Raw genomic sequence first — 25,274 nt, forward strand, 5'->3', positions numbered from 1 at the left:
GGGCCTTGTATTTTTAACCAGCCAACTTCATTCTGAACAATATTGTCATTATATATTTTGACAGCAGAAATTCTCGAATCTTTATTATAAAAAAAAATTGTTGATTCTGTGCAGTTATTTTTTCATAAAAAAGAAATCGAAATTGCTTTCGAAACAACCCAATATTAAAAACTGATAGAATTATTATCCAATTGTTTCGGTAAAAATACTTAAAAACGCAATTACTCTCGCTCTAAAATCCTCCACGCTAGAACAAGGACTCAGCCGTCGGTTTTAAGTCGCAATGTAAAAAGCAATTACTCCACGTTACCAGGGAAGATGGAAGACAAAGCGTGGCCATAAAAACGGAGATAAAAAGCACCGTCTCGAAGGAGGATCGCGAGGAGAGCTCGCGAAGGAACCATTTGAAGCAGACAGCTCCCAATACGCCTTAAAAGAACGAATGATTATTCAAGCAGGTAGGGGGGCCTCTTTAGTTTGAGAGAAGCAACGAAGTCAAACGTGGCAAAGGGTAAAATGTAACGGAGGGAAGCTAAAAGCCACTACTGGCGAATAAATTCTTTTCAATGGAGCCGTCCTTAGAGCTCGAACCGAGGAAAAAATGCGTTAATTGATCGAGCAGAGGGAGAAAAGCCTTAGTGGGGTGGGGAGGCGCGATTCCTTCGATTCTCTTAGTGATTATTCGCGGAAGACAATAAGAGAGAGACAAGTGAAAGGGGAGCGCCACAAGAGCCTTCCTTCGAGAACTGTTGTCCTCGAGGATTAAAGTTAGACACTGGAAATTAATGAGGAAAGACTAAGACTTATTGGGAGAAATGGAAATCAAGGGGGATGGGAACGTCTGTCTAAAGCTATCTATACAGTGAGGCAACGACTAGGCAACTTTGGCGTCTTTTGTGTGTATGGTAAGAAAAACATAGGACACTTTTGAAGTATAGCTTCTAGACACAGAAATAATGGAAAGCTCAAGTGTACAGTTTTTAAGCAATTAGAGGCGACAAAATATTGCTCATTGTTACCGCAGTGTCGAGACAGCTTTCGGTGCAGAGACAAGCAAAGAATTGTTAAGCTGGAATTTCTTATAAGCGACTGACAGCAATATTTTTCAGTAATACATGAATTACTGCAATCATTCTTTCAATTTTGTGTATATATGTATAATATACTACAGTCAATTGCAGTGTTACTCGAGAACAGGTGAAGAAAATTTTAGATTAATCCTAAACCTGAAAGTAAACCAAAAATCAAGACCCAGTTCATAAGTAGTCTCTAATTTTTGTTTCGTTTTAATGTCTAGAGTCACCCCTTAAATTCTCCCCCACCTGTAGCCAAACACCTCGTACACAAAATCCCACCATTTCATTTTCCCTATCGCGCGACCCGTCAGCTTTATCGAAGATGTTCCCATTTGAAAACGGAAATTTGCGGAGCTCAGAATTCAGCGAGATATTGGAGTACAGCGTGCGCACGGGCCAGCGAATCGAAATTGAAGATCGCCTTTAACGCTGGTGACCTGCTGCGCGACGTGCTTCCGCGTGCAAGAAAGTATCTTTGCTCTGGGCTCAGTATGGCATATACATCGTTCGAGATCTCGGAAAGCTGGCTTTGCCAGAGCCTAGATCAAGCGAAACCCTCGGATCTGATGGAGGATGGACTTGGACTTAGGCCTAGAACACCCTCTGCTTAGCATAGCTTAATGTAGTCCAGGTACAGAAGCTTTGAGGGCGAGTTTCGTATGTATAATATGGAATTGAGAAACATGGAGTTGGGGAAAATTCTACAATTTTTAGAATTTCTTATTTTTTTAAGATACAGGGCATTGTCTATGGAAAATGGAAGTTCGTAAAATATGGAAAAATATTTTAGGTTTTAAGGCTGGAACAGATAAGTGCAGAAATATAGTCTAGTGGTAAGTAATTTAGTAACATATTCGTCGAATGGATTAATTTTTAGTGTCCCTACACAGTAGGTTATTAAACTGCTGTGCAAAGCTGTTAAGATTACACTACAATTAATAATTTTTCAAGTACAGAGAATATCTTGACTCAGTCAATAGTCATGATTAGAACTCATGTTCCATACTAAAGTAAATTCATAGTGTGAGCTGAGAATTTTCCTTTATTTTATACCTAGTTTGCTATATATGAAATACGAATGAAATGAAATAAATTTGCTGTGGTATGTAACATGATTTCACTTAACGTAACAGTAATGTGTTGGCGCCCTAATATGCTACATCTGAGACTGCGTGTGAAATTAGGCAATTCTATTTACTGTAACCATATGGAACCACACATTTTCCAGATGCAACCACGCCAACTCTGTACACTACTTACCACTCGACTAAATTACTGGAGGTGTCTGAACCACACTTTAATGCTCGCTGTAGTGCTCTCATTCTAGTAGCTGTCTCCATCATTTTTTATTATTAAAATTCATAAACCTGTAAATTACTGACAAGTATGTGTCACCTTCTAGCTGAATAGGTAATAATACAAAATATGCTTCCCAACAATGAATAATATTAAAGTGTGAAGGCAAAACTCCCAATCATCCAAGGAACTGAAATCCAACGATGAAACAGGTAGCCAAGATAATTCAGATTCATCGTAGGATCCATGCAATTAAAAGATAAGATCTTGGATTAAGTAGAAACGTAACGATATAAGGGAACAGTAGATAAGGAATGCTTCTCAGCAGACTCGGTTGGAGAAAAACGAGGGCGCGGCCGAATAGAAAAGTAGTGGAACGGTTCAAGTAATTTTTGTTGCGAGCTGCGCCTTGCAATAATAGAACTCCGTAGACTGTGAAAATCTGCAGGCAACGGCGAGAATTCAAGTAGCAGAGAGGAAGGCGAAGGCATCAGCGGAGTAGCTCAAGAAAGCAGTAGTAAAAATTCAAGACCTGGAAACCGATTAAAATTTTCCATCCATCAGTTAGGAAAAGTAATAACAGAAAAAGGCAAAGTGATATCAGACGCGATAAAAACGAAACTTGCACAATTGTGAAAATACAAAAGATAACTCATGCTCGGTCCGCTGCATTCATCGTATCTCGTCCTATTCATAGTTCCGTGATCCAATGATTCGAAAAGCTTTAAAATCCATTATTCGAACGACCCGCGAGGAGCGTCAGAATATTACTAAAAAGTGAACGATGAATGAAAACTCGAAGTGAAAAGCCTCTAATGGGATGCGGATTATACAGTTTCCACTGTTTAAAAAGAAAAGAGGGAAACGTGAACACGCGCTAGCAACCGAAAGACACGAGGCAGGGAAACTGGCAACAGAGAATAAATTTCGTTCAATCCGCTAACTCCACGAGTAGCACCCGCAAAGGACGAGCAAACGAAGAGATTATCGCGAGTATATCTTGCGAGTTACGCGGAATCCCATCGAATATTCAGCGAACGGAAATCCATATTCAATCGGCTGTGGAAAGGAAAATATTCGGCGTCCCTTGTTCCCTGTGGAATAAAGCTGACGCGAGAGGACAGGGTGAGGAAGGTGTCGAGATCGGCAATTTTCAGATTAACATCCCCTCGTTATTCTAGCCGAGAAAACGGGGCGATAAAAGGCGACGAGAGGAGGGAGAAGGGTGGGGGGAAGAAGTACGAGGAAACTTTTCGAATCGGTGGCTGGCCACAGAACGAAGCTTCACAAGGTTAATTCAATCCTTCGAGAACTGCGAAACAAGGCGTTCCCTCTTCAGGCCTGCAGCTTCGCGAAGACGAAAAAGAAATGGAGCAGACGATAGGTCGATCGAGTCGACCTCCATTCGAAGGTAAAAATAATTAGAAACTCGAGAGATAGTTGAGGAACAAGTGGCACGAAGTTCGAAGGAAGCAGGAAGATCCTTCGAGGCGATCGAACGAGGATCCCAGCGCGAGAAGTCGAGGGAAACCGCGTGGAAAGCTGCGATATTTAGCGATCGGGAGGCGGGATTAAAATTCAGGTGGCGAGTGGCGCGAGGGCGGTCGAGGAAGCGAGAAAAGGGACGAAGCAGGCTGGCAGGAGCGAGAAAGGGGGAAAGAGGAAGGACAAAAGGAAGGAGAGACGGAGTGACAAGATTGGCGGAAGGATGAGCCACGTTGGACGCTCGTTTCGTAGACGAGTCACGTATTCGCCTGAGGATATTTATTATCCCGTTTAAAAATTTGCATCGAAAAATCAGGGGGGTCTGACTTATTGCAGCGATGTTCCTGCTTCCTCGCTCGAGGGGGTGCAGGCGGTAGGACGAACTTTATTCTCTCTCGATGCTTCCCATACACGAAGCCCCGCCCCTGTCCCATTTTGTATTCAATTTTCGATTGAAAACGCAATAAATCTGCGATGAGCCGGGAGACCGTAAAATTATAGTTACGATCCGATCAAAACATATAAATTCTGCTCACGATTCGATCCTCGCCGCTGATTCGACGCTGAGACAATCGCATTGCGATTTCCGCGGCGAAAAAATGCGGGGATAAATGAGCTTGTTGGATTTCAAGCCCACGATTTGCATGGGGATGTGACAAATGGGGGAGACGTTTATCTGGATCTGACTTCGGAATTTAACCCTTAATTGATTGAGGGAGATTCTCAGTATGTATATTGACTCAATTTCTACTGTTTCAAGTGGCAAATGGGGGAGGAGGGCGTTTATCTGTATCCCATGACTTTGTAATTTAATTCTTAATCGATTAAGGGAGTCCTAGTATTTATATTGACCTAATTTTTACTGTCTGAAGTGACAAATGGAGGAGGTGGACGTCTATGTAGATTCCCTGATTTTGAAATTTAACCCCTAATTGACTGAAGAAAATTCTCAGTATGTATATTAACTCAACTTTTACTGTTTGATATAGAAAATTGTGGAGTAAAAAATTTGGTGTAAAAAAATAATGATTAAAAATAGATAAAGGTGATAGGCAAGAATAATATGAAATCTACTGCTCTACATATTAATAACCAATTTTATATGAAGAACAAATTTCTGAGTTTATGTATAAGAGATCTTTTTCCATCAGCGATTTCAATCCAGACACAGAAATATGGGTAAGTACTCTACCTATAATTATCAAAATTCATAAACGTCTACTACCAACAAGCGTTACACAAACAAATCATCCCCACGACGCCCCTGTTTATTATTACAAAACACCTAAAAAGAATTGCGTGAAAAGTGGTCCGCGATTACGTGGTACATCAGCATTGTATAGTGGAGCGAGTGTGATAAGAACATCCACGCTGAGATCGCATCCCCGCGAATTCCGTTTCATCTGGCTAATGCACTTTGCTCGAGTTCTGGGGGACGAAGTTACGGCAAGCTCGATCGAAGCGGTTGTATCGCGACCAGGAACACCGCCGCGCACGTATCTCTGCATTAATACGAGCCAGGGAAACTTTATGCATCTTCCGTACGTGCGGACCGCCGATGCAGCTCGCGAAAAATGAGTTGATAAGGAACGAGCTGCTCGTCGTGGCGATCTCCGAGCGTAGTTTCTGGCGCAAACACGAAAAAGTTTACACTGACAATGAAATATCAGGGATACGAGATATTCATGGAAAGAATGGTTCAGAAGATAAGTGGAACTACAAAGTGTTTTGAAAGCACTGGCGCGAGAGGGAACGTGGTGATCTTATGTGAGAAAGTAAGTTGAAGATATGAAGTAGAATTTATATTCTTTTATATCGCATTTTGTTTCGTACATAATTGAGAGGAAATTTCAATTAAACGATAGTAGATGTTCGAAATTTTAAAGGGTGATTCTACATGTTAACCTCCAAATAACTCAAACTAATATATACTAAGGGGTACGTCCCGTTTATAAATAAATTAAATTAAATTAAAATTCCGTGGTCTAATGATAAATTTTTAAATATTTGTTTCAAAGTTAGTATTTATTAAAGGTACGCCTAAAATGCGCGTGGGCTGTGTCTGACTTAACTTATTCTACTGCCACCGCTGCGACTGACCTCGCTGAGGCGCGCCAGTAGTAGAATAAGCACATAGTCAGACACACTTCTTGCGAACTGTAGGCGTTCTTGCAGCAAATTAATCACTCTGAAATGAAGCCTCAAACACGACGTCGTAATACAATTTTACTTGTAGAATTAACCATTAAAATTTCTAACACTCATTATTGTCATTCACTTTGTCTAACATGATAGATCTTCGAGAAGTGCATTAGGTCTGACCAGTCACAGTATCTACTACAAACTAAAAGTTCCCTTGAAGCCTGAAATTGGGGCATTGAAGGTAATAAGGGCGAACTCAACAAATTCGAATTTCCAGAAAAACCTTTTTTATTTATAATAATTGTCTACACGAGCGAATAAAATAAAAAATATTTTAAAAATTGTTGACTTCGCTCTTAATATCATCAATTGTACTCCAATGCATTGAAGCTTAGCGAACATCTCGAAAAGAGAATATGGAAACAGAAAATTGTATTTTATGTTTTTCCAATTTATTTTCCTCTGGAGAATCACCCCATTTTCCCTATTATAACAAACGCGACTCTGTAGAATCTTTCTTCCTCTGACTTCGTGTAGCCACCTATGGCTTCACGGTCCAAGTGGCGTTTAATGCAAGCGCTCCGTGAAATTTGATGCGATAAGGTTGGTCGAAGTTCGTCGTCACCGCGGAGTTAACGTTCCCAGGGAGCGGCGGGATCGATGGCGAGCGTGGATTCATAAACGGTGTTATTGTAATTAACACGACGCCAGGCGGCGGGCGATAGAAGCGACGAGCGTGGTAATTAATTTTCGTAGCTGCTATCGGCGAATTTCACGCGTGTCCTGCCGATCGTGTCGGGGAATTTAACGTACAAACAGCGTTTCGATTATGGACAACTTAGCATTCGTCGAACCTCTTCCTAGTCCTCGGACTATTCAGGCGCATAGTGATCTCTGAGCTGAGCGAATTCTTTCGAATCTTAGGGAAACGTATTGGTTTCTGATGAAAGGAAATCATATAGTGACTTCACGGTTCCGATGAGAATAGTTTGGAGCGAACAATTTCTCTGCGAAAGTGCTGGGGGATCGATAGAAGTGGTCGTAGGGAATGACCAAGTCGAGCGGGTAAACCGATTGAGACTAATCAATTGGGCGGAAGTGGTCCTAATGTAAACCTGACCATTGTCCCCTGGACAAACACGAGATATTCCGAGTGTCCGGTAGCCGAGGGCTTGTCATTTGTCCTTCGTCGATCGATTGCCTCGCAGAATGGTCGAGACTGGCTCCTGGCTCTTTATCAACCAGCCTTCTTTAATAGGGATTAAGAACCTTGAATACACACGCATTCTACCTACATTCTATACCCTTTGTGTAGACTCACTGAGTGTGATTATTTTAACCCTTTCAGATCTGATTTATCAAAAATATAAAAAAGAAAGGAAAGGTTTATTCATAATTGCAGGCAGAATTTCAATACTTTAAGTCAGATATTGAAGTAGAAAGGCAGTGAGTATTGTAATTTGCATCAGGTCTGAAAGGGTTAATCAATGGTCATACAGTGGCAAAGTATGAAGAAGGTAAAAGACATGAAGAAATACTGTAGTTTTGCAAGAGAAAAAAAGAAAGCCAAAAAAAATTATTAATAACAGAAAGAGAGAGAAAATATAATTATTTCATATGTAAGATATAGTAAGGTATATAGCTTAAGAGGCATTTCAGAATAAATGTGTCACCAATAGTTTTAATATTAATTAATAATATATTATTACTATTTTTTATATACAAAATTTTGATACAGAAAAGTCGTAAACTAGCATACATTAGATGATGCAATACAGTATTTGATGATTAATAGTAGATTGGTAGTGTCAGAACCAGTAATTGTGGGGAAAGTGAGGGAAGGGAGAAAAGGGGTGGGGTGCGTTTCGTCCTGGGCCTCATAGTGTATTCGTCACAGAGGTGACTTAGTAGACTCGTGTCAGCCGCGGGGATATTCAGGTCAATCGGGTCTCAATTTCTCGCAGTATCCATCATTCAAGGTTATATCTACCCAGTGTAGTGAAAACAAGTGTACAGTGGTAATCAAACTATGTTTTAACAATAATCTACAAAAAGAAAATAACCGAAAAGTGTCTGTGTAAGTGAATTTAAAAATTCTTCTAGTGACAAGTGTTGAAATTTCCCCGACAAGTAGATTTTACGTTCAACTGTATAGTCTTCTAGTTTTATTCTGACAGTACTTGTACTTATCACTGTGTACCGCTAAATTTTTCGCCATCAAACAAATATTCCTCCCCTCCCTATCAAAAACGATTCCCAGGACCATTTTTCAAGAACAGTTGCCACAGGTTCAGCCATTTCGTTACTGTATTCCACGTTCCAAACTCACTTCGCGTCCCAGAAGATTTACAACCCTCACGTGGAATCTGCATACGCGCCGCGTACCAAGTCGCGCCAGAACACAGTGTTACAGTGCCACTAGCATATTCTTGGCAAATTTCCGCGGTGTGTTGAGCCCCTAACCTAGCTGGCTGACTTTTCTGTATCAAGGAACCGACGCGTGGGTCAATTGCACCGCTGCTCTTGGTGTCTCTTCTGGGTAGAGGTCTCGTCTTCCTGAAAAATGTTGCAATTAAATTGGCACGCCTGGAGGAACCGTGTCCCCAGGTAAAGTAAACGATACCCGTCGCTCGAGTGTCCCCTGTTTGGTCGACACAGACACGACTTGCATTACTGTCTTGCTAGTAGAGAGTCCACGCTAGAGTCAGCCGCAAGCTGTTGCCTGTTTCTGGGGGCCTTCGGGAAAGTAACTGTTTCGTGGTGTCTACGTGACACGTGAGGAATAGTAACACGTTCTTTGGCTCCTCTTTCCTTTTCCTTTAACGTTTGTATCTTGGGTTAGATAGTAACTTAGAACAAGTCTGATAAGGTAGTTGACCGAGTAGTCGATCACTTAGTAAGAAATGTCGACTCTTTTAATGAAAAAATACGTTTAAGTTGAAGGAAAGCGAAGGACTTCTTTTAATAACTAAATTACATTAAATTAATGGTATTTACTAAGAAAGAAGAACTTAGTAGCTACATCTAAGGTAGTTGACTCGATACTCGATCAGTACCCAGTAGTCGATCACTTCAATAAATACTGATTTTGAAGTACTTATTTATTGATTTTGTTATTTAAAAATATTGTATGGTGTAATCAGATATCTAATCTTATTGTGTGATTAATCTGAGAAAGTTCAGATAACAATATTTTACTTATTGAAGTGATGGACTATTGAGTACCGACTCAACTATCTTATTCAGGAAATATTCTCAATATTAAATTCTGTGACTTCATGAAATCTTCTAGCTACCTCTAATTCCTGTCGATATATATTTCGATACACGAACTATTCTTCACTGAATTTGAAAAAATAATTTAGCTCAAGCTACTAAATTCTGTTCCTTCCCAATCTAATCCACTATTACAAATTGAATCATATTCTATTCCTCTAATATTCCAACTAATCCCAGGCTACAAAATCACAGCACGACCCATTTACCCATTTCCACAGCAAAGACTCAAACACCTCAGTCCAAGCCATTCATTACATTCCCCCCGAATCTCAAATCTAATCTGCCCACTCTGATAAGCACACGATCACAACTCGTGAACTCTGTCCAGCGACCAGCAACACTATCGCCCATTTGTTTTCCAGCTATCTCAGCCGCTTCTCAGGGACTTCGCGGCTCGTAAGCGGCAAAATCCCCATAAAGGCCGGCAGATAAAGAGGAAAGACTAAGAGACATCCAAAAGCCGCGAGAATAATCTCGTTCTGGCGGTCGACAAGCTGGGATTCCTGCAGCCTTCTTCCCTTCGGCTGACGTTTATACGCGAAAGAATATTTTTAGCTGGCAGGGCGGCACCGTCACGGCCAGCTCGGCCGACATTCTGCCGGTTAATAACCCCTACTTCAACCTTCTCCCCTGCCTCTTTCTCGCCGTTCCCTCAGCGAACTCTCGACGCGCCTGTCTCGCCCCCTCTGTCATTTCTCTATCCACGAGGGGGCGGCGGCGCGTGTAAAAACACGGGACACGTAAGCTCCGACGAGGAGCAGCTTTTACGAGGGAACCATCTGCCGATAGATCGCCGAGATCCATCAACATGACGATTCACCGAATTTTGTCAGCGATTCCCGATGGACACTTGCTCTGCGAATGGACGCGTATCTGGGTCGATTTTTCGGGGCACCAGTTTTATGGTCTTCTGGAGGATCGAGGTACGCGTCTCTTGGTGGAGACGAAGGAGATTGTGGATCCTGGGGATTCGAGTGTGAGAATTTTTATTGAAAAGGGAAGTTTCGTTTTTTATTTTTCTTTTGTGAGGTGGTGAATGATTGTGAAGCAAACGTGTTTGAGAGATTGTGGCTCTGTGAGAGGTATAGTGCTACGTGATGCCTGTGAGATTAAATTTCAGTGTTTTATCTAGAAAGGAGCTTTTACGGCGTGGAATCAATGGGACTCTCCTTAATTCGGTTTCTCTGACGAAGGAATGCGACTGGGACTCCCACGGAGACTGGCGAAACAGCTTCTTGGGGCTTTGGTACAGAATTTTCTGAAATTCGCGAAGAACGGTGAAAGGCCGCCGAGAGATCCTTTAAATGGGATAAAACGAGCATTAGAATCGTTAAAAGAGGGACGAGAACGTTCCTCCGCTCGGTCCATCTAATCACGTTAATGGAACCTTAATGCCGCGACTCCTCGTCTCCCGAATCGCGTAAAAACGTCTATAAAAGCTGGTTAAACAAAAGCTTCGGTGTCGCTTTAGAAAATTAAGGGACAATGACAATAGAGAGGATGGATAATAAAATCTGAACGAGGCAGAGCTGCTTTTGTACGTTTTTCGATCGACTCGCGCTCGCGGACGTTATTCGACTTGGGTTCGACCCCTTTCCATCGCTGATGAAGCGTTCAGTCGCATTTGTCTCGTCGAAGTAGAATGTATATACGTTTATCTCGTTTAAATGGAAGGAGGATTTATCTTCTTGAAGGGATGGTAGATTTATCGTGTTCGGGTAAAATGTAAGCGTGTCTCATTGAAATCAAATGTTGGACATGTGAGTGAATTATGGGATAAGAACACTGAATTTAGAGTTTGGAATTTGCAATGAAACGAAAAATGTAGAACTTAGAACTTGGAACTTGGGAAGTAGAGTGCAGAAAAAGGAACGCAGAATATGAAATCTAGGACGTAGAATGTAATGTGTAAAATATGGTACTGTAGAAAGTAATATATAATTCAGTATACGCGGTGTAGAATGTACCTAGAATATACAATATAAAGTTTCTAATGTCCTATACAAAACACACAAATTTTAAATACAGAGCATAGGAAAAAGGCTCTATGACCTGGTACGTAGAAGGCAGAATTTAAAATATGTACAAAATACAAACTATGTAGTGTAGAATGCAGAATGCAGAAAACCAAGCATAGAACATGGAATACACAAAGCAAAATATAAAACACAGAATGTATGACAGATTACATGAATCGAAGATAGAATATAGATCTCCTGAAAAAATGTAGAAATAAATACCAAATGCAACTAGAACATAGTAACAAAACAGAACTTCTCAAAAAACGGTCCTTCATCATACTCTGCTCACTTGTTCCATAATTCTGAATCATTCTACAAAAATCCATGGATCCATAAATTCGAATTACTTCAAATTTTGTCCTCCAAGTTCGATAACAAAACTATTCACATTCAAAAACTCGAATTTCTCGCGTTCCCCTGACTCTGTCGAACTTTTGAAGAAAGATTGTCGAGAAAACGGGTTAACCGGACAGACACATTTCGCGTCGCGCGTTTCGATGACAAAAGTTGTTTGCTCGCGCTCTTAGAGGGCTCTGTTTTGTCGCGGAACAATAGGGCCCACCCCGTTCCTCTCATGCATAATGTATTCATTCCCGTGGGCGTCGAGGTGCGCGATAAAGCCGTATCATTGTTTACGAATCATTGAATCGACTGAATGAAATTACAGTGATACGAGCAGGCTGCCGCGGGAACTTTCGATCCACGTGTGCTGTGACGATCATCGTCTTCTCTGTTCTCCCTCCTACTGTGCTGCAGAGGAGCGTGTTATTCATAGCTGGATGCAGGGGAGTTTAGCGAATTCCCAGGTAGGTGGATTCTGTTTCGTATTTCTGAACATCTAACATCTCTCAGAATTATTGTCTTTTCACCTTGTATTGAGATTGAATTTTCGTTACATCGATTTCATGTGTGACCCAAGTTCAGGTCTCGAAGTTAACAATTTGAAAAGAGCAGTAGATAAAAAAGACACTACAGAATTCTCAATTTCTTTTCCATGTGTTCCTTTTTGATATGCAAAGTTGAAGCTTATTAATTGGTACTTATTATGCACCACAAATTATGACAAAGGACATATCAAACGCAGAGTCTTCTTCATCAAGTGACTGGTGTCAGGCGAATGGAAATCCCTTAAGCAGCTTTCCCGCTGTTCCCACGGAATTATGGAATCCCGTCGCGACAGGAAATCATCGCAGAGCGACATTGTGTCTAGGAATGCGTCAGCGTCTTGCCTATCGAAGCGAGGTGTAATGAAACCCGATTTAACCCTTGGCGCTGCTGTCCGTTTTACGAGCACACGAGCAAGGGATTATTTTGAAACGCGAGCTTGTTACGCGTGTTATGGATTCCATTAAACCTTCTCGTTTCGGTGCAGCGATCTATGAGGTCTAGTGTAAAATATCGTCTTGCAAATTGATCCCCCGTTTAATCCATCACTTCTACCCGACGCGTTCGAGAATTTGCATCGCTGCGTTGATTGATTATGCAACACTGAGACGAATTTAGAGAGATAATACCACGTATAGAACCACTCGACAAACGTAGAATCTATGCTTCATCGAAGTTTTATGCTTCAGACGTTTTCAAAACGAGACGAAGTTCTGCGATTCCCTGTACTGCAGCGTAGAATGCACTTCTGATGGAGGAAAGCGTCTCTATCGAGCAAAGTAACATCCATCCATGTACGAGGAGGTAACGCTGACATAATATACGCGCCACTCACCACGCTGAACTAACTTTTAATTAATTGTAATTACGCGGGGTCTCGTCGTTGTCCCGTGATTTACTCGAGAGGACCAGGCAGAAACGTTCCGCGTATTTCACGGATTCAGTAAAGCGATTAATTTAAAGCACGTGAAATTTATAACGAGCTCTTTGTTCCATGCACGCGGGCTATTCTCTCGACGGAAACGACCAATTTGTATTATCGTTATGTCAGTTGTGCACCTGAGAACGTCTCTTTCATAACGATATTCACGCCCTAATAGATTTAACGCACCATATCTTGTGAAAATATTAGTTTTTCCTGGCGATTCGTATTTTTACTCGCCGAGTAACTCTCTCTGCTTCTCGAAGAATAATTTTAAATTTCAAGTAGGAGGTATATATGAAATTACATTGCTAGCGTGTAGTTATAGAATTTCTCTGTCTTTGTCTGGAGATCATAAACTTGTGGTGTTTAATGTTGACATATAATTTTAATATTTATTGAGTAAAATGGTGCTCAGTTATAATTATAATTAAGTTTTTGAATTAACAATGAAGTTACTAGCAAGGAGAGATTGTAAACCAATGCTAAAGCAGAGAGGAGATTTTGAAAATTGAGTATATTTAAAAGCTTCTAGATTTATGTACTTAAAAATTTGAATATTTGTGAATTTTTGTTTGCCAAAGAGAAGCTTCATTCTCAAAGGTGAAATGGAAGTTGTTTCCTCATTTCGCCTTCAAACATCATTAGTTAGTCAGCCATCGCTCACGAGACTTTTCGCAACTTTTGGTCGCGATAACAGCAGAAGATAAATGAAGCGACAAACTGGTGCGAGGAGATTCGAGGGACGTCGAAAGTTTTCGCGGCTCGTCGCTCTTCTGGAGACGGGTCGTGGCAGTCAAAAGGGGTAAGCAACCCCTTCGACGAACGAAAGCTGGACTTTCGAGCGTACCTCGCGTCTAATGGCCCACCGTTCGCTGATTTATTCGCTTCGAAAGCTCGAACGTGCTACGCGTGATTTATTTCTAAAGCTACTGTTTCCTCTTCTGCGTGTTTTGAACATTAGATCTGCGAAAATGTACTATAACAGGTGAGAGAAAATTTGGGGATTATTTTATGTAATAAAATAAAAGGAAGATTCATTCAATTCTTGATGACAGCAAGTAATATATTCTGAGATAAAAAATTGCTTAAAGTTTATTCAGAACATTTTAGACATACAATTTTACAATTTTACACACGTTTTCTAATTTTAATTTCAAACATCTACCATACATTCACACGCGTAATATTAAATACTGTATCAGGTACACATGGCCTTATATTCCACATTTTGTATTCTGATCAATCGAACCGCGTTAAAAATCATCCTCCCCCATCTGTATTCATTAATTTTAAAACAACAACTGAGTTGAGCATACGAAACGTAATTATTCCGAAAATTAATTTCATACAACCTGTTATATTATTTGACAAGTATGCCTCAAGCGTTTTTCCAAAATTTAAATATTGCCAACTGACACATAAATTCAGAATCACAGTTTTCTCATTTCCTAAATGCAGAATTATTCCGAAAATTTTCTCTCGCCTCTCACAATCACATCCACTATTCGATTATTCTGAACGATAGTTCCTTCGTTTCAGAAAAGTCTCTACAGGTTCCAGTGGCACAAGATTTCCAGGCTTTCTACGGTTTCCCCTATTTCAAGCTGCACGTATAGCAACATTTCAAGCAAGGCCGCCTCTCCTATTTCAAGTGACACTACATACTTCCTGCTCGCAGCCAACAACCCAAAGACAGATGGCAGCAATAAAGGCACCGCGCGGTAGTCGAGAAGCTCGAATGAAAGCGTGTCCATCGACTGATACTCGTTATCAGTGTCGCCAGATTCCCAGATGAAATGTCTTTCAATGATATTATGCTATTATATTATTGCACAAGGTGTCCCACAATATGGGTAATATTCAGAGGCTGATTCACTATCTAGAAATCAATGAAAAAAGTTCATCTAAACATGTCCTACTGGACCTTCTTCACGAGATGTAGCAAGTTTTGTGTTCTGTCATTTAGTGTCTGATAATTTTTATAGGAGGTGCTTGAAATGATTACCTTAAGTAACGTACACAATGCAGACAAGTACCATGTAGCACTCTAACAAGGCATTTCATCCTGGCATCTGACAACACAGCTCGTTATTCAAGCTCCTTCGTGCATCGATCATTAGGTCCCCACCGAAAGGAGCCCAACGACTCGTGAAATTGAAACTTCAGAAGCTCCACGGGGTACTCGAAAACGAGCTTCCTAATGGAACCAGCGCTGAAAAAGAGACACAGAGGCCGTTTCCCGCGAGGTTCTTCCCCTTTTAATTGAATCTTCCATCGATGTCGTTCCGAGTAATTAGCAGTATCCGTGACACGAGCTGAGCCTAAGATCGAGCGAAGGCACTCGATCGGGAAAGGAAATTGAATTCCAGCCGAAGGATCGAAGCTGGCAGAACTTAATAGCGTCTGCGAGTTGAGCAGCGTTTGCATGAAAGAAAGTAAGCCGTACAGAAAATGCCTCCGCGTAGCTATGCAAATCCGATCGATCCGCTGAAATTCGAGCGCTATTGTTCGATCATGCCGCCCTGCCTTTTACGACCTGCATCTATTCTCCTTTCAAGGGAGTATCTTTCGCCTTGTACTTCCTCCTAGTGGCACAGTGGGCACAGGAACTCGTAAAAACGTCCACGAGCATTTTCGTTTGTAAAACACAGCCTCGCGAGGGTTGTTCAAGCTTCGACGTCTGCTGCGATCCAGAGCTTCTTCGAGCAAAATGCCAGCTCCAGGTGTTCTCGTGGGACTTGTTCCAGTGACTTGTCCAAGAGTGAAAGGACGACCACGTCTTCTGTCGTAAGAGGGAGAGATCGTTTTTATGTAGAGACATTTTTAACAGACTTTAGTCTGCATGTACCTTAGTAAAAAGGAAGTCCTGATAGACCCAATCCCTTCCCTCGAACATGAAACAATAAATCACCGCGAAACTTTCCTTCCCATGATTTCTTCCGATTAATCTGAGACGTACATCGGCTAGATAGATTATCATTAGTTCTCTGCGGTGGGCGCAGAGCGCGAATTAATCTTTGTTCTAAGGGGCGGAGCTTTTGTGGGGAAAAGAATGCGTCTCGACCTGTGTTTGGGAAGGATAACTCTCGTAGCGATTGTGGAAATTGTTTAAATTGTTTAAATTTAGTGGAATCTTTCATAGTCTCTCTGAGATATTAGAGAGCAGATAGAACCTATTTTTTTAATATTCCTATGAAACTGAAGGTACTCAGTGTTTTATGAAGACTCGATTTGCTGAAGTGTCTGGACAAACTTGTAATTTTCTGATGTAGGTACCAATATTCCAAAATTCAGATATACCTAAGAGTCCTCAAGCAAGTACTAAAAATTCTTTTATTTGCTTTTAAAAAAACAAGAATATTTATTTTTAAAATTAAGAAGGATATTCTTAAAAGAAGATCTTCTGAAAAATCTTCTACATTGTCAAATTCTTATATCTACTAACATTTATCTAATTCTCAGTTTTTCTATTTATTCCAATTTCATATACCAAGTTCGTATTTCAATTCCTAAAACAAAATGAATTAGATACTGTCTGCCATTAATTTCATCGCAGCTCCACGTCGATCATCGAACCAGGAACCAAAGACAGTATAACCATAAAAGGCTAGCGCATATTTCTCTTATTCATCACCCTCTGCTCGCCACCCTCGCCAGCCTGATGAAATCATCCGCGTCTTCTCTTCAGCGTCATAATTTGCAATTAGAATTACTTCTCGCGAACTCGTGGAAACAGAGTCAGATGGAGGCTCCTGAAGTCGCGTTCGAAAGCGACGTGTTCTACAGAGTTTACGCAGCAAAAGTTTCCCTCGATCGTTTTCGATTCTTCGACGTCGGCGGGGCCTCCGCCACCCCCAGAAACTTTGCGCGCCCCTTCAACCCCCGCGGAGAAGTTCGGCTTTCTGAGCTTCTGCTCTCTCGACAGGCACGATTACCCACGCCACGCTTCGATTGTTCAATTATACGCGTTTGCGTTTTCTGCTGCACCTCTAACAACACAGATGTATTTACTGTTCCTCGAGAACTCGATTTACCCTCTTTCATTAAAGTTCTGACGCTGATTTCGATGGAGGTAGAACGTTGAATCAGTGTTCATATGATTCTACGAAGTTTATCTTAGTTTAAACTATATCAAGACTGGGGTAGAATTTTCTTGACTAAAATAAACAGTTTTTAAGGGAATCCAAATGTAACTGAATAACATAGGAAGACTTATTTATTGAAGTGATTTTCAAGTCATCTATGTCTATTTTTTATTTAGTAACTGTTGGTATATAATAATTTTAAAAAATTGAGGAAATCATACATAGAATATTATATGAATCGTATGAAAATACCTTTTCGTATGAAGCTAACATTAAGGACCAATACACACGATCATATTACCATCATATCTCTGCCTTCGTTATTTGTAATTAGGAAAACAATAAAAAACATCATGCTTCAAAATATCGCTCGTGTGGATCGAGCATAAGAAGTAAATCATATAATTTATTATACTTGTCACGCAACAAACAATCAACATATCATATACCCAAGTTTTGCCAAAATAAAGTACAGTCAAATAAAGTAGAAAACTGAGCACACAGACTTATCATAGAATATCACAGACAGTAGGTAATCAAAAGGTCTTGAGTAGACTGAGCACTGAGTGCAACTGAGTATCTCCGAGAGAAATGATTTACTTACGCCGCGGGGAGAAAAGAATCGCCCCAGGAAGCAAAGTTTGAAGGGCTATCGGGGATCAGCCGAAAATTCGCCCAAGTGGCGGCGTGAAAACTCTCCAGGCTTCGCGGTGAAATTACCTCCAAGTTTGGATAGCACTTGACGCTACCGTCTTCCGTAATTTGCACTTATAATTACCGAGACGGTTTCCGCTAGTTAGCGTATACTCGGCCGCCGAGGTGGTAGCTCTTGTTAAAAGTCGCTCAACGCGATTACTCTCGTCTCGCAACACCGGTTGTCCCGCTAATAAATCTGTTTGCATTATCCTCGTCTCGTAATTCGTTCCACTTTGTCCGCCCTGGATCTTCTTTTCCTTACGTTTTATTCGTAGAAATTATTCTTACAAACTATATTGTTGGAGCCACTCCAGCTTTCAGCGACCTTTTACTTTGGAAGCTCTATCAGTGGAATATAGATGGAGGTATCGAAATTTTGGAGAACTGTAAATATGAAAATAATTTTTTGGGTGTTTTTAGTAAAGATAGTGTCAGAGGTTTGATAGAAGGAATAACAGAACAGCTGTTCTAGGAATGGGAATAAGGATATTGAAAAATATTAAATGAGTTTGAAAATTGGTTTTTAGCGGGGCAGAATTTATGATACGATTATTTTTGAGAGAAAGTTATTTATCATATTTGGCAAACAGTGGCAAGGTCCGTCTGCACATCCTAAAATTTAATATTTGTAGTTTTACCACCCTCTATAGCTCAGACCTGAGGTCAAATTTCACTTGAAACATTTTTCATAGAAGAAATAGTTCACAAGAGAATTCAGGTGATGCAATTGCGGGAAGCATCCTCTATAGTAATATTAATATTTGAATATTTGGAAGCTTCTAAATTCCAAGTAAAGCTTCTAATCCCCAACTGACTGCTGTGTTCCCAGTTCCACGCCCGAGATCAGGAAATATCTAATTCCGCCCCACGATATAAAAAAAAGAAGAGAAAGAGCGAGGAATGTTGAGATACGAGGGGAGCATGACACCAGGGGCTAGAAGATTCTCGTTCACAAAGGGCCAGCCGGAAGGGTGGTCCAAATTTCCGCGGGATTTCCATGCCAAGAATTTTCAGGGGTTCTCCCTTTCTCTTCATTTGCACTCTCATCTGGTATTGTGAAATGTGGGAACGGTGGAAAGTGAAAATTACGAGGACGCGAGCTCTGAACGCGGAAACTCGCGCCCCTTTTGTCTTCTAACGATGAAAATCAGTGTAATGGGAGAGTAATCGCGACTCTGAATTACGACCGCCGCGGTTAACTCGACGCATATTGGAAAACTGATGAAACGCCGATGGCCAACTGTTTTGATCGAATGCATTCAAGCCATAGAATTTTTGGTAATTAAATCGAACGTGGCTTGGGGTGGATTAATAAACTTCGATTCTGTGGTCTTTTATTAGAGGGCTCTGTTATGAAATGGAGGACCATGATGGAATATTCGAAGCTCCGTGGATTCTTCCTCTGTGATTAAATATATGATGGTGATTGCGTTTCGATCTAGACCCATCAGAAAATTGGTATTGTTTGAAGTAATTAAATGACCATGTCTTGGACAGAGTTGTGTATCGGTTTTATACTTTATTATTACTTCAAACAGTGTTGAGTTATAGGGAATAGAACAATATTTTGACAGGGAGAGAAAAAGTAATTAATTTCTCATAATGTAGTGTCTCTCTATACACTCATCTCTGATCACTATATATAGGTATAACATCACATTAATACCCCTTATTAATACTCTCTTTCTAAGATCCAGTAGAATATTCATTAATACTGGAACTAATTTAGCAATTCTAAATCTAATTCAAAATTCTGGAAAGATAATAAAATTAGTTATCAAGAGGTCACTTCAGATTTAAACCTCAAAATAAGCCAATTAATCGAGATGCTACTGTTTAAATTAGTTCTACTTATATTTTTCTCCGACCACTTAAACTTATTTTTATGCTGGCCAATAATAATTTAGACTCAGCATGAATCAAAGCTACTCGACGACAATCCTACTCTCGATCCTGTCGACGTTCAAACAGCTGAAAGAATTAAAAGAAACGTCTGCAGTCTATCCACGCAGAATAGGCGACTGACGTTCACGCTCGCTTGCTGGGAAGCCAAGGTACATCATTCGCCACTCGACACAGCGACAAACTTGGGCGTTATGAACACCATCGATCACCGAAGAACGTGCAACGCCACGATTACAACGCATCCCAGGAAGTAGCTGAAATGGGGAATACGCAGCAGTGCATAAAATCTGGCTACCATGGAGTGCGTCGTATGACGGATCCTCCGTCAAACCCTGTCGTTCGATGCGCAGGGGAGCGAATGGAAATATCGGCATACCAAACGCGGGCTCTATTGCTGTTCTATCGATAGTTAACCCCGACTCGGCTGGATAGATATCCGAAACGCATCAGGGGGATTGACGACTGATTGTCGATTGTAAAACGCAGGTACGTAGTTCTGGATAAAGCGGAGTTATATCATATCGCCAGGCTGTCTATTTAGTGACGAAACTGAACAGTGAAATTCGATGACAGTTTTCCTTTGCTGTGGTGAAATGGACTGTGGTGATTAGGAGAGTACTTAAATTGGACTTGTTGCATTGGAATATTTGTAAGACTCTTTGAAAATTATTGAAAGAGTAATTTATCCATTTGTGTGAAAAGTAAATTAAGTATTTTTGAGAATTTAAAATCGCCTGTGATTTTATATATTTTGTTCTACATTATCGTTGAATGTTCTAAATAATTTTTGTATAGTTTTCTTTATAGACTGTTTGAAGATCGAATTGGCAATGTTATGATCGTATTATTATTCTGCTTTTTACTCTACTCTATCATTCATTTTGTGATTTCTTCGACACAAAAGTGTCGCATGCAGGACAGGAATTTTCTCCGCTTGTCGCAATAGGGAACGAAGATTTTTAGTCGAAGAAACGTATATCACCCTGACCACGATAAATCACCGCTGGGAAACGAATGGAATGGGTTGAACGTGCTGGTACACGAAACCAGAATTTCATCTGCAGACATTGCGACCGCCCCTCTTCAAAGTCTGTCATTCGTTGCACAGATCCGCCTTGAAATATCGACGGGCAGGGTTCATTGTTCACCTGTCGTTTATCGATGCAATAACAATAGCTTGTCTCCATAATGGTCGACTTTCTCTGAGGCAACAATGTATTCCTCTTATAATATTTTTAGAAACTAGAAATTTACTTATTAGACCGCGAATTTTTATGAAATTTCATATTCTTGTAAATGCAGTTAAAGAAATGGAACCAAAATATAAATTTACTTCGTCTTTCAAGTACTATTGGTTGTACTTCAGTTTTCATATTTTGTATGTTTGTTAATATTATAAGAGTTATACAATTTTTTACGTGGGTGTTGAAACTCATTATAGGGACATTTTTGTTTATAGCATATTGTTTCTAGGTAAGAACATCTGTTCTTAAATTGCATACATGTAATTTTCATTCGATAAGAGACCAGTTCACTAAACTAATATATTTTACAAAAGTCTCTCTGATCCATCTCGAATGACGTCTGTTTCCATAAATGCATAAAAATCCGCAGTCTACTTGTAGAAACACCCTTCGAATTTACCAATTAGAACAGAATTGCGTTCTCAGAAAACGCTTGAAATTCATCAAGCCCGCGACGTCGCAGTGAATTCGCGAGACAATCATTTCTGTAGCCAGTTTATCGAGAAAAATCTATTAAGGGCGGTCCGTGTATCATGATTCCTCTCGGGCGTCGGAATCGCTGGTATAATGGCTACCAGAGCTCGTTCGCCTGAATTTCAATGTTCGACACCCGTTAATTGGAATCTGCGTTCGTAGTAACGAGGCTGCGCGCCGTAAACGTGAAATAAACGACGCTCGCGCCGTATCGTGATCGACAAGGCTGGAAATGGAACGGCGTCGCTCGCGGGTACAATATCCTCCCGTGAAAAGAAACCTCTGCCTTGACAGTGTCTCCTTTTTCCCTCGTTTGCTTTTCCATCGTCGTACTCGTGCCGCGCAAAAATTAACAATTCCCCGCCGTGAAAATTGTCGAACGAAATCCATCCCCTATCGCGGGCGATCCATTAACTGGCGTTTTCACGAGCGCGCTCTCTCGCCAGCGATAAAAAGCTTTCCACCCAGGCTGATTGTTTCGAGGAAAAATCCACGAGGCGAAACGGACATCGTGTTTTTGCCGAAAAAGCGACTGCTATGATTTCAGAGGCGGAAAATTGATGTGGCCTCGATAATCGTATCTTGCACGCGAACATATCGCGCGATGGCGAGCAATCCAGTTAGATGGAAGCGTCACGTCATTGATAAAGCTGCGGCGAGCTTTTAGCGTTGAGTAACGTTCTTCTTGCACGCGAGTGATTTCTTTGGGATTTTGTGATCCGAGGGTGGCTAAAAATAGAGGGGCGAGAAGATTCTCTGGGAAGGAGGAAAATAATAAATAAATAAATTCTTTCCATAGTTGAGTGTTTAATGTCACTTGATTTTTATGGACAGCTGTTTTGTATTCAGCTGATCTTTATCGTGGGGGCGTTATCAGAGTATTACTGTCGCCCCTTGAACAATATCTTTTATCGATCCACCTTCTATCTGCTGTTGCCACTATCATACACGAAGATTAATGCCTGTCCATAAGTGACATGGACTTGGTGTTATTTGATAGTATGGATCAATGTGTCGAGTAATTACGAGTGTTCTGCTGAAGTTAGGTGTCCTGATTCCTGCACGAACCTTGCTTGGGATTCCAAGAAACATGCAATGTTAAGATTTCACTCGATCTAGAATGGTAAATATAAACTTTGGTTTGTAGAATGAAAAAAATATTTGAATTATCGAGGTCATAATTATTTCATATATTTACTGTCGAATTGAATTATATTTGGTGTTATTATTTCTGATTGAAACTATAGACAAACACTGACGATCGGTATAATATAATGCTATGCCATTTCGAAGTTATAATTAGTTCTTAATTATACTCTGATTTCGTTCCATATTCAAGTAGCTTGTGCCACATTTTCTGCGAATGTCTATGAATTAATATTCAATTTCCAAGCTCTATATTTCGACGTTAGCATACCACGTAGCTTTCAAAGTATTAATTCACGCAACACTTAACTGTAGAGTTAAGTTATCGAGTTTGCCGATAAGCTTATCCAGTATAAACCTCATCGACCCATTTCTGGAAGAGATTCACGCATATCAAATGTCTACCTAACGCATTTCACCGCGAAATAAACTAATCAAACTCCTAAATTCTACAAAATCAAGTTCTCCAGAATTTATCACTAAACAAAATAAATTAGAATTTTTGTTCTAGAAACTGTTATTCATCAGTGAGTGACTCTATACCTCGTACAAACCTTCCCTTTCCTTCCTAAATAATTTTCCAATATTTGCAAAATATAAATAGACTATTTAATCATGAAAACCCAACCAAGTAACAGTTTTCATTTACACAGTCCTGTTTGTACAGTCCTGCTACAGGTAAAAATATTCCCTCGATAAAGGATTCATCAGACCTCTCCCAAATACCTTCCAAGGATACTCCAAGTTCCCAGCTCCAAACGAACATAACTTCATTACCGAATATGTCCAAGCCTCCATCAAGCCTGTACCTCATCCACAGCTCCCTATCTCCCGCAAACAATGCAGCAACCATGATCAGCCTCATTATAGCCAAACGACGCTAATGTACCCTCCTCTAGATCAACTTGGCGCACGCATAGAACCAGCCCACTGCAACAGCCCATTATGAGCGTTAATTGGTAATTATCGTGCACAGCCATCGAGACGCAAAAGTCGCGCGGGTAGTCACGAAAAATGTTCGAGGAATATAGCGATATCAGAGAATGGGTACGCTCTTCGCCATCCAGGGAATTACTCGGGGCAGTGGTAGCAGCGAGTTTTTATCGGGGAAAATTACGTCTACGTGCAGCTTCCTCGCGACTTTCCAATTATTCCGAATGATTAAACCGTCGAGACGTTGGAACGCTAGGAGATCCACAGCTCATCCCAGCTGTCACGAGAGCGGACGCGTGCAAACTCTGCTGCATCCTTTGGCAGGCCAATAGACCGGCTAATCAAGAGTATTAGCCGTAATCGAGGCTCTCTCGAACGGACCTCGTTCGAAGGCCGATACTGCGATCGTTCGAGCATGGTCGGGCCGCAATTGTTCGTGCTCCACGGCAATTTTGAGGGATTGAGGAAATACAATGCAAAATATAAATTGCGACCACGGTTATCGTGGCAATTTATTGTGCTGACGGTGCATCGATAACAGCGAATCCCTTCGGGCATAATATAAATTTTCGTTTTAATATCATCGACGTGTATTGAAGACAGAATATTCCTTTGTTACAGGCTCGCGATACTCGATATTTTTTGAAAATATTTGCTCGCTTTTTTAGACTCCATCCCTTGTTTCCCATTTATGAGAAATTGTAATGTATCTATTCTCTACTATTAAGGTCTGGGTATTATCGATAACGTGAAGTAGAGATGTGATAGGTTTAGTTGGGCTGGTGCACACGAGGCGGCGCCTAATTAGGAGGGCTGTGATGCCCAAATTGGGGGCGCAAGTTGTTGAGAATTTCCCTCTCCACTATACATGCTGCCTCACGAGCAGCATGTCTTACGAGAAGTCCCATGAAAAGGCATAAATACTCTCTACGCCCGCCGCGCTCCTCAGTCGCTCCTGAGACTTCGAAGGGTGTGCATCGTGGAGCTCCTCAGACGGTCCCTAGGCTCCCTTCTCCTCGTCCCTGTCGAGGCCCATGGGACTTCGAGGATGCGTCATCCTTGGTCAGAGGTCAGACCATACGCCGTAGGATACAAGATCCACCGAGGGACATTGTCAAGTGTCTTTGTTCAAGAATCTAATCGCAGATAAGTTTAAATCTTCGTTGTTCTGAATTTCTTTTATTTGTTTTACTCGCGTTCTTTTCTCTTTGTGTTCTCTTTGCTGAGGTAACTAATATCCTATATCCTTCTGTTTAGTGATCGGACAGGGTACCCGGCATATTGGTGCAGTGAACAATTTGGATGATGAGAAACGATATCTCGCAAGTTTCGCCAAAGTTCCCACATCTGCCCTGTCATTGACTCCTTCGACCAGAAAGACATCACCCTTCGACCAGGTTCGTCAGTCAGCTCGTAGCACAGTAAGAATGCAGACTACTTTACTTAAGTATCGTCAAGAACATTATCACATCTTGAATTTATTGAAATATTAAAGGTGAACTATTTTTATAATAAATTACTTAAGTTAAAAATTAGAATATGTTGTATACGTACAAAACTTCATACTTATTGTAATATATAATATTGTACATTACAATCGTGTAAAAGCTTATCTCTTTACAAAAATAAATGTCATTGTAAAATAATATTCTGTGTTCATTCATTTATAAAACCACATCTGA

General features: G+C 40.7%; 2 protein-coding genes across 3 annotated transcripts in view; one reads left to right on the forward strand and one right to left on the reverse strand.

Moving 5' to 3' along the window:
- Positions 1–442: 442 nt before the first annotated feature.
- On the forward strand, positions 443–25,129 carry LOC143178517 (uncharacterized). The gene is made up of 4 exons (XM_076377241.1): positions 443–475; positions 623–709; positions 773–905; positions 24,850–25,129. Exons 1-4 carry the CDS (start codon positions 443–445, stop codon positions 25,083–25,085), a joined length of 489 nt encoding a protein of 162 aa, XP_076233356.1. The 3' UTR covers positions 25,086–25,129.
- The window catches only part of LOC143177829 (uncharacterized), a 72,545-nt gene continuing 55,759 nt past the window's right edge, over positions 8,489–25,274 (reverse strand). Inside the window, exon 3 of one of the 2 annotated variants that reach the window (XM_076376057.1) lies at positions 8,489–8,555. The gene's annotated coding sequence lies outside the window, so the exon portion shown is untranslated. Of the gene's footprint in view, positions 8,556–23,448; positions 23,590–25,274 lie in introns of those variants that run through there. The other variant, XM_076376056.1, reaches the window with a different exon arrangement.

Source organism: Calliopsis andreniformis, chromosome 4, assembly GCF_051401765.1.
Source record: "Calliopsis andreniformis isolate RMS-2024a chromosome 4, iyCalAndr_principal, whole genome shotgun sequence".
In the NCBI taxonomy this organism is placed as follows: domain Eukaryota; kingdom Metazoa; phylum Arthropoda; class Insecta; order Hymenoptera; family Andrenidae; genus Calliopsis; species Calliopsis andreniformis.

Bases quoted from the DNA above. Each gene is read 5' to 3' on its own strand.
- LOC143178517 (XM_076377241.1), top strand. From the start codon at position 443: ATGATTATTCAAGCAGGTAGGGGGGCCTCTTTA. The intron at 476-622 runs GTTTGAGAGAAG...TTGATCGAGCAG, and splicing joins CAGGTAGGGGGGCCTCTTTA to AGGGAGAAAAGCCTTAGTGG. The intron at 906-24,849 runs GTAAGAAAAACA...CCTTCTGTTTAG, and splicing joins TGGCGTCTTTTGTGTGTATG to TGATCGGACAGGGTACCCGG.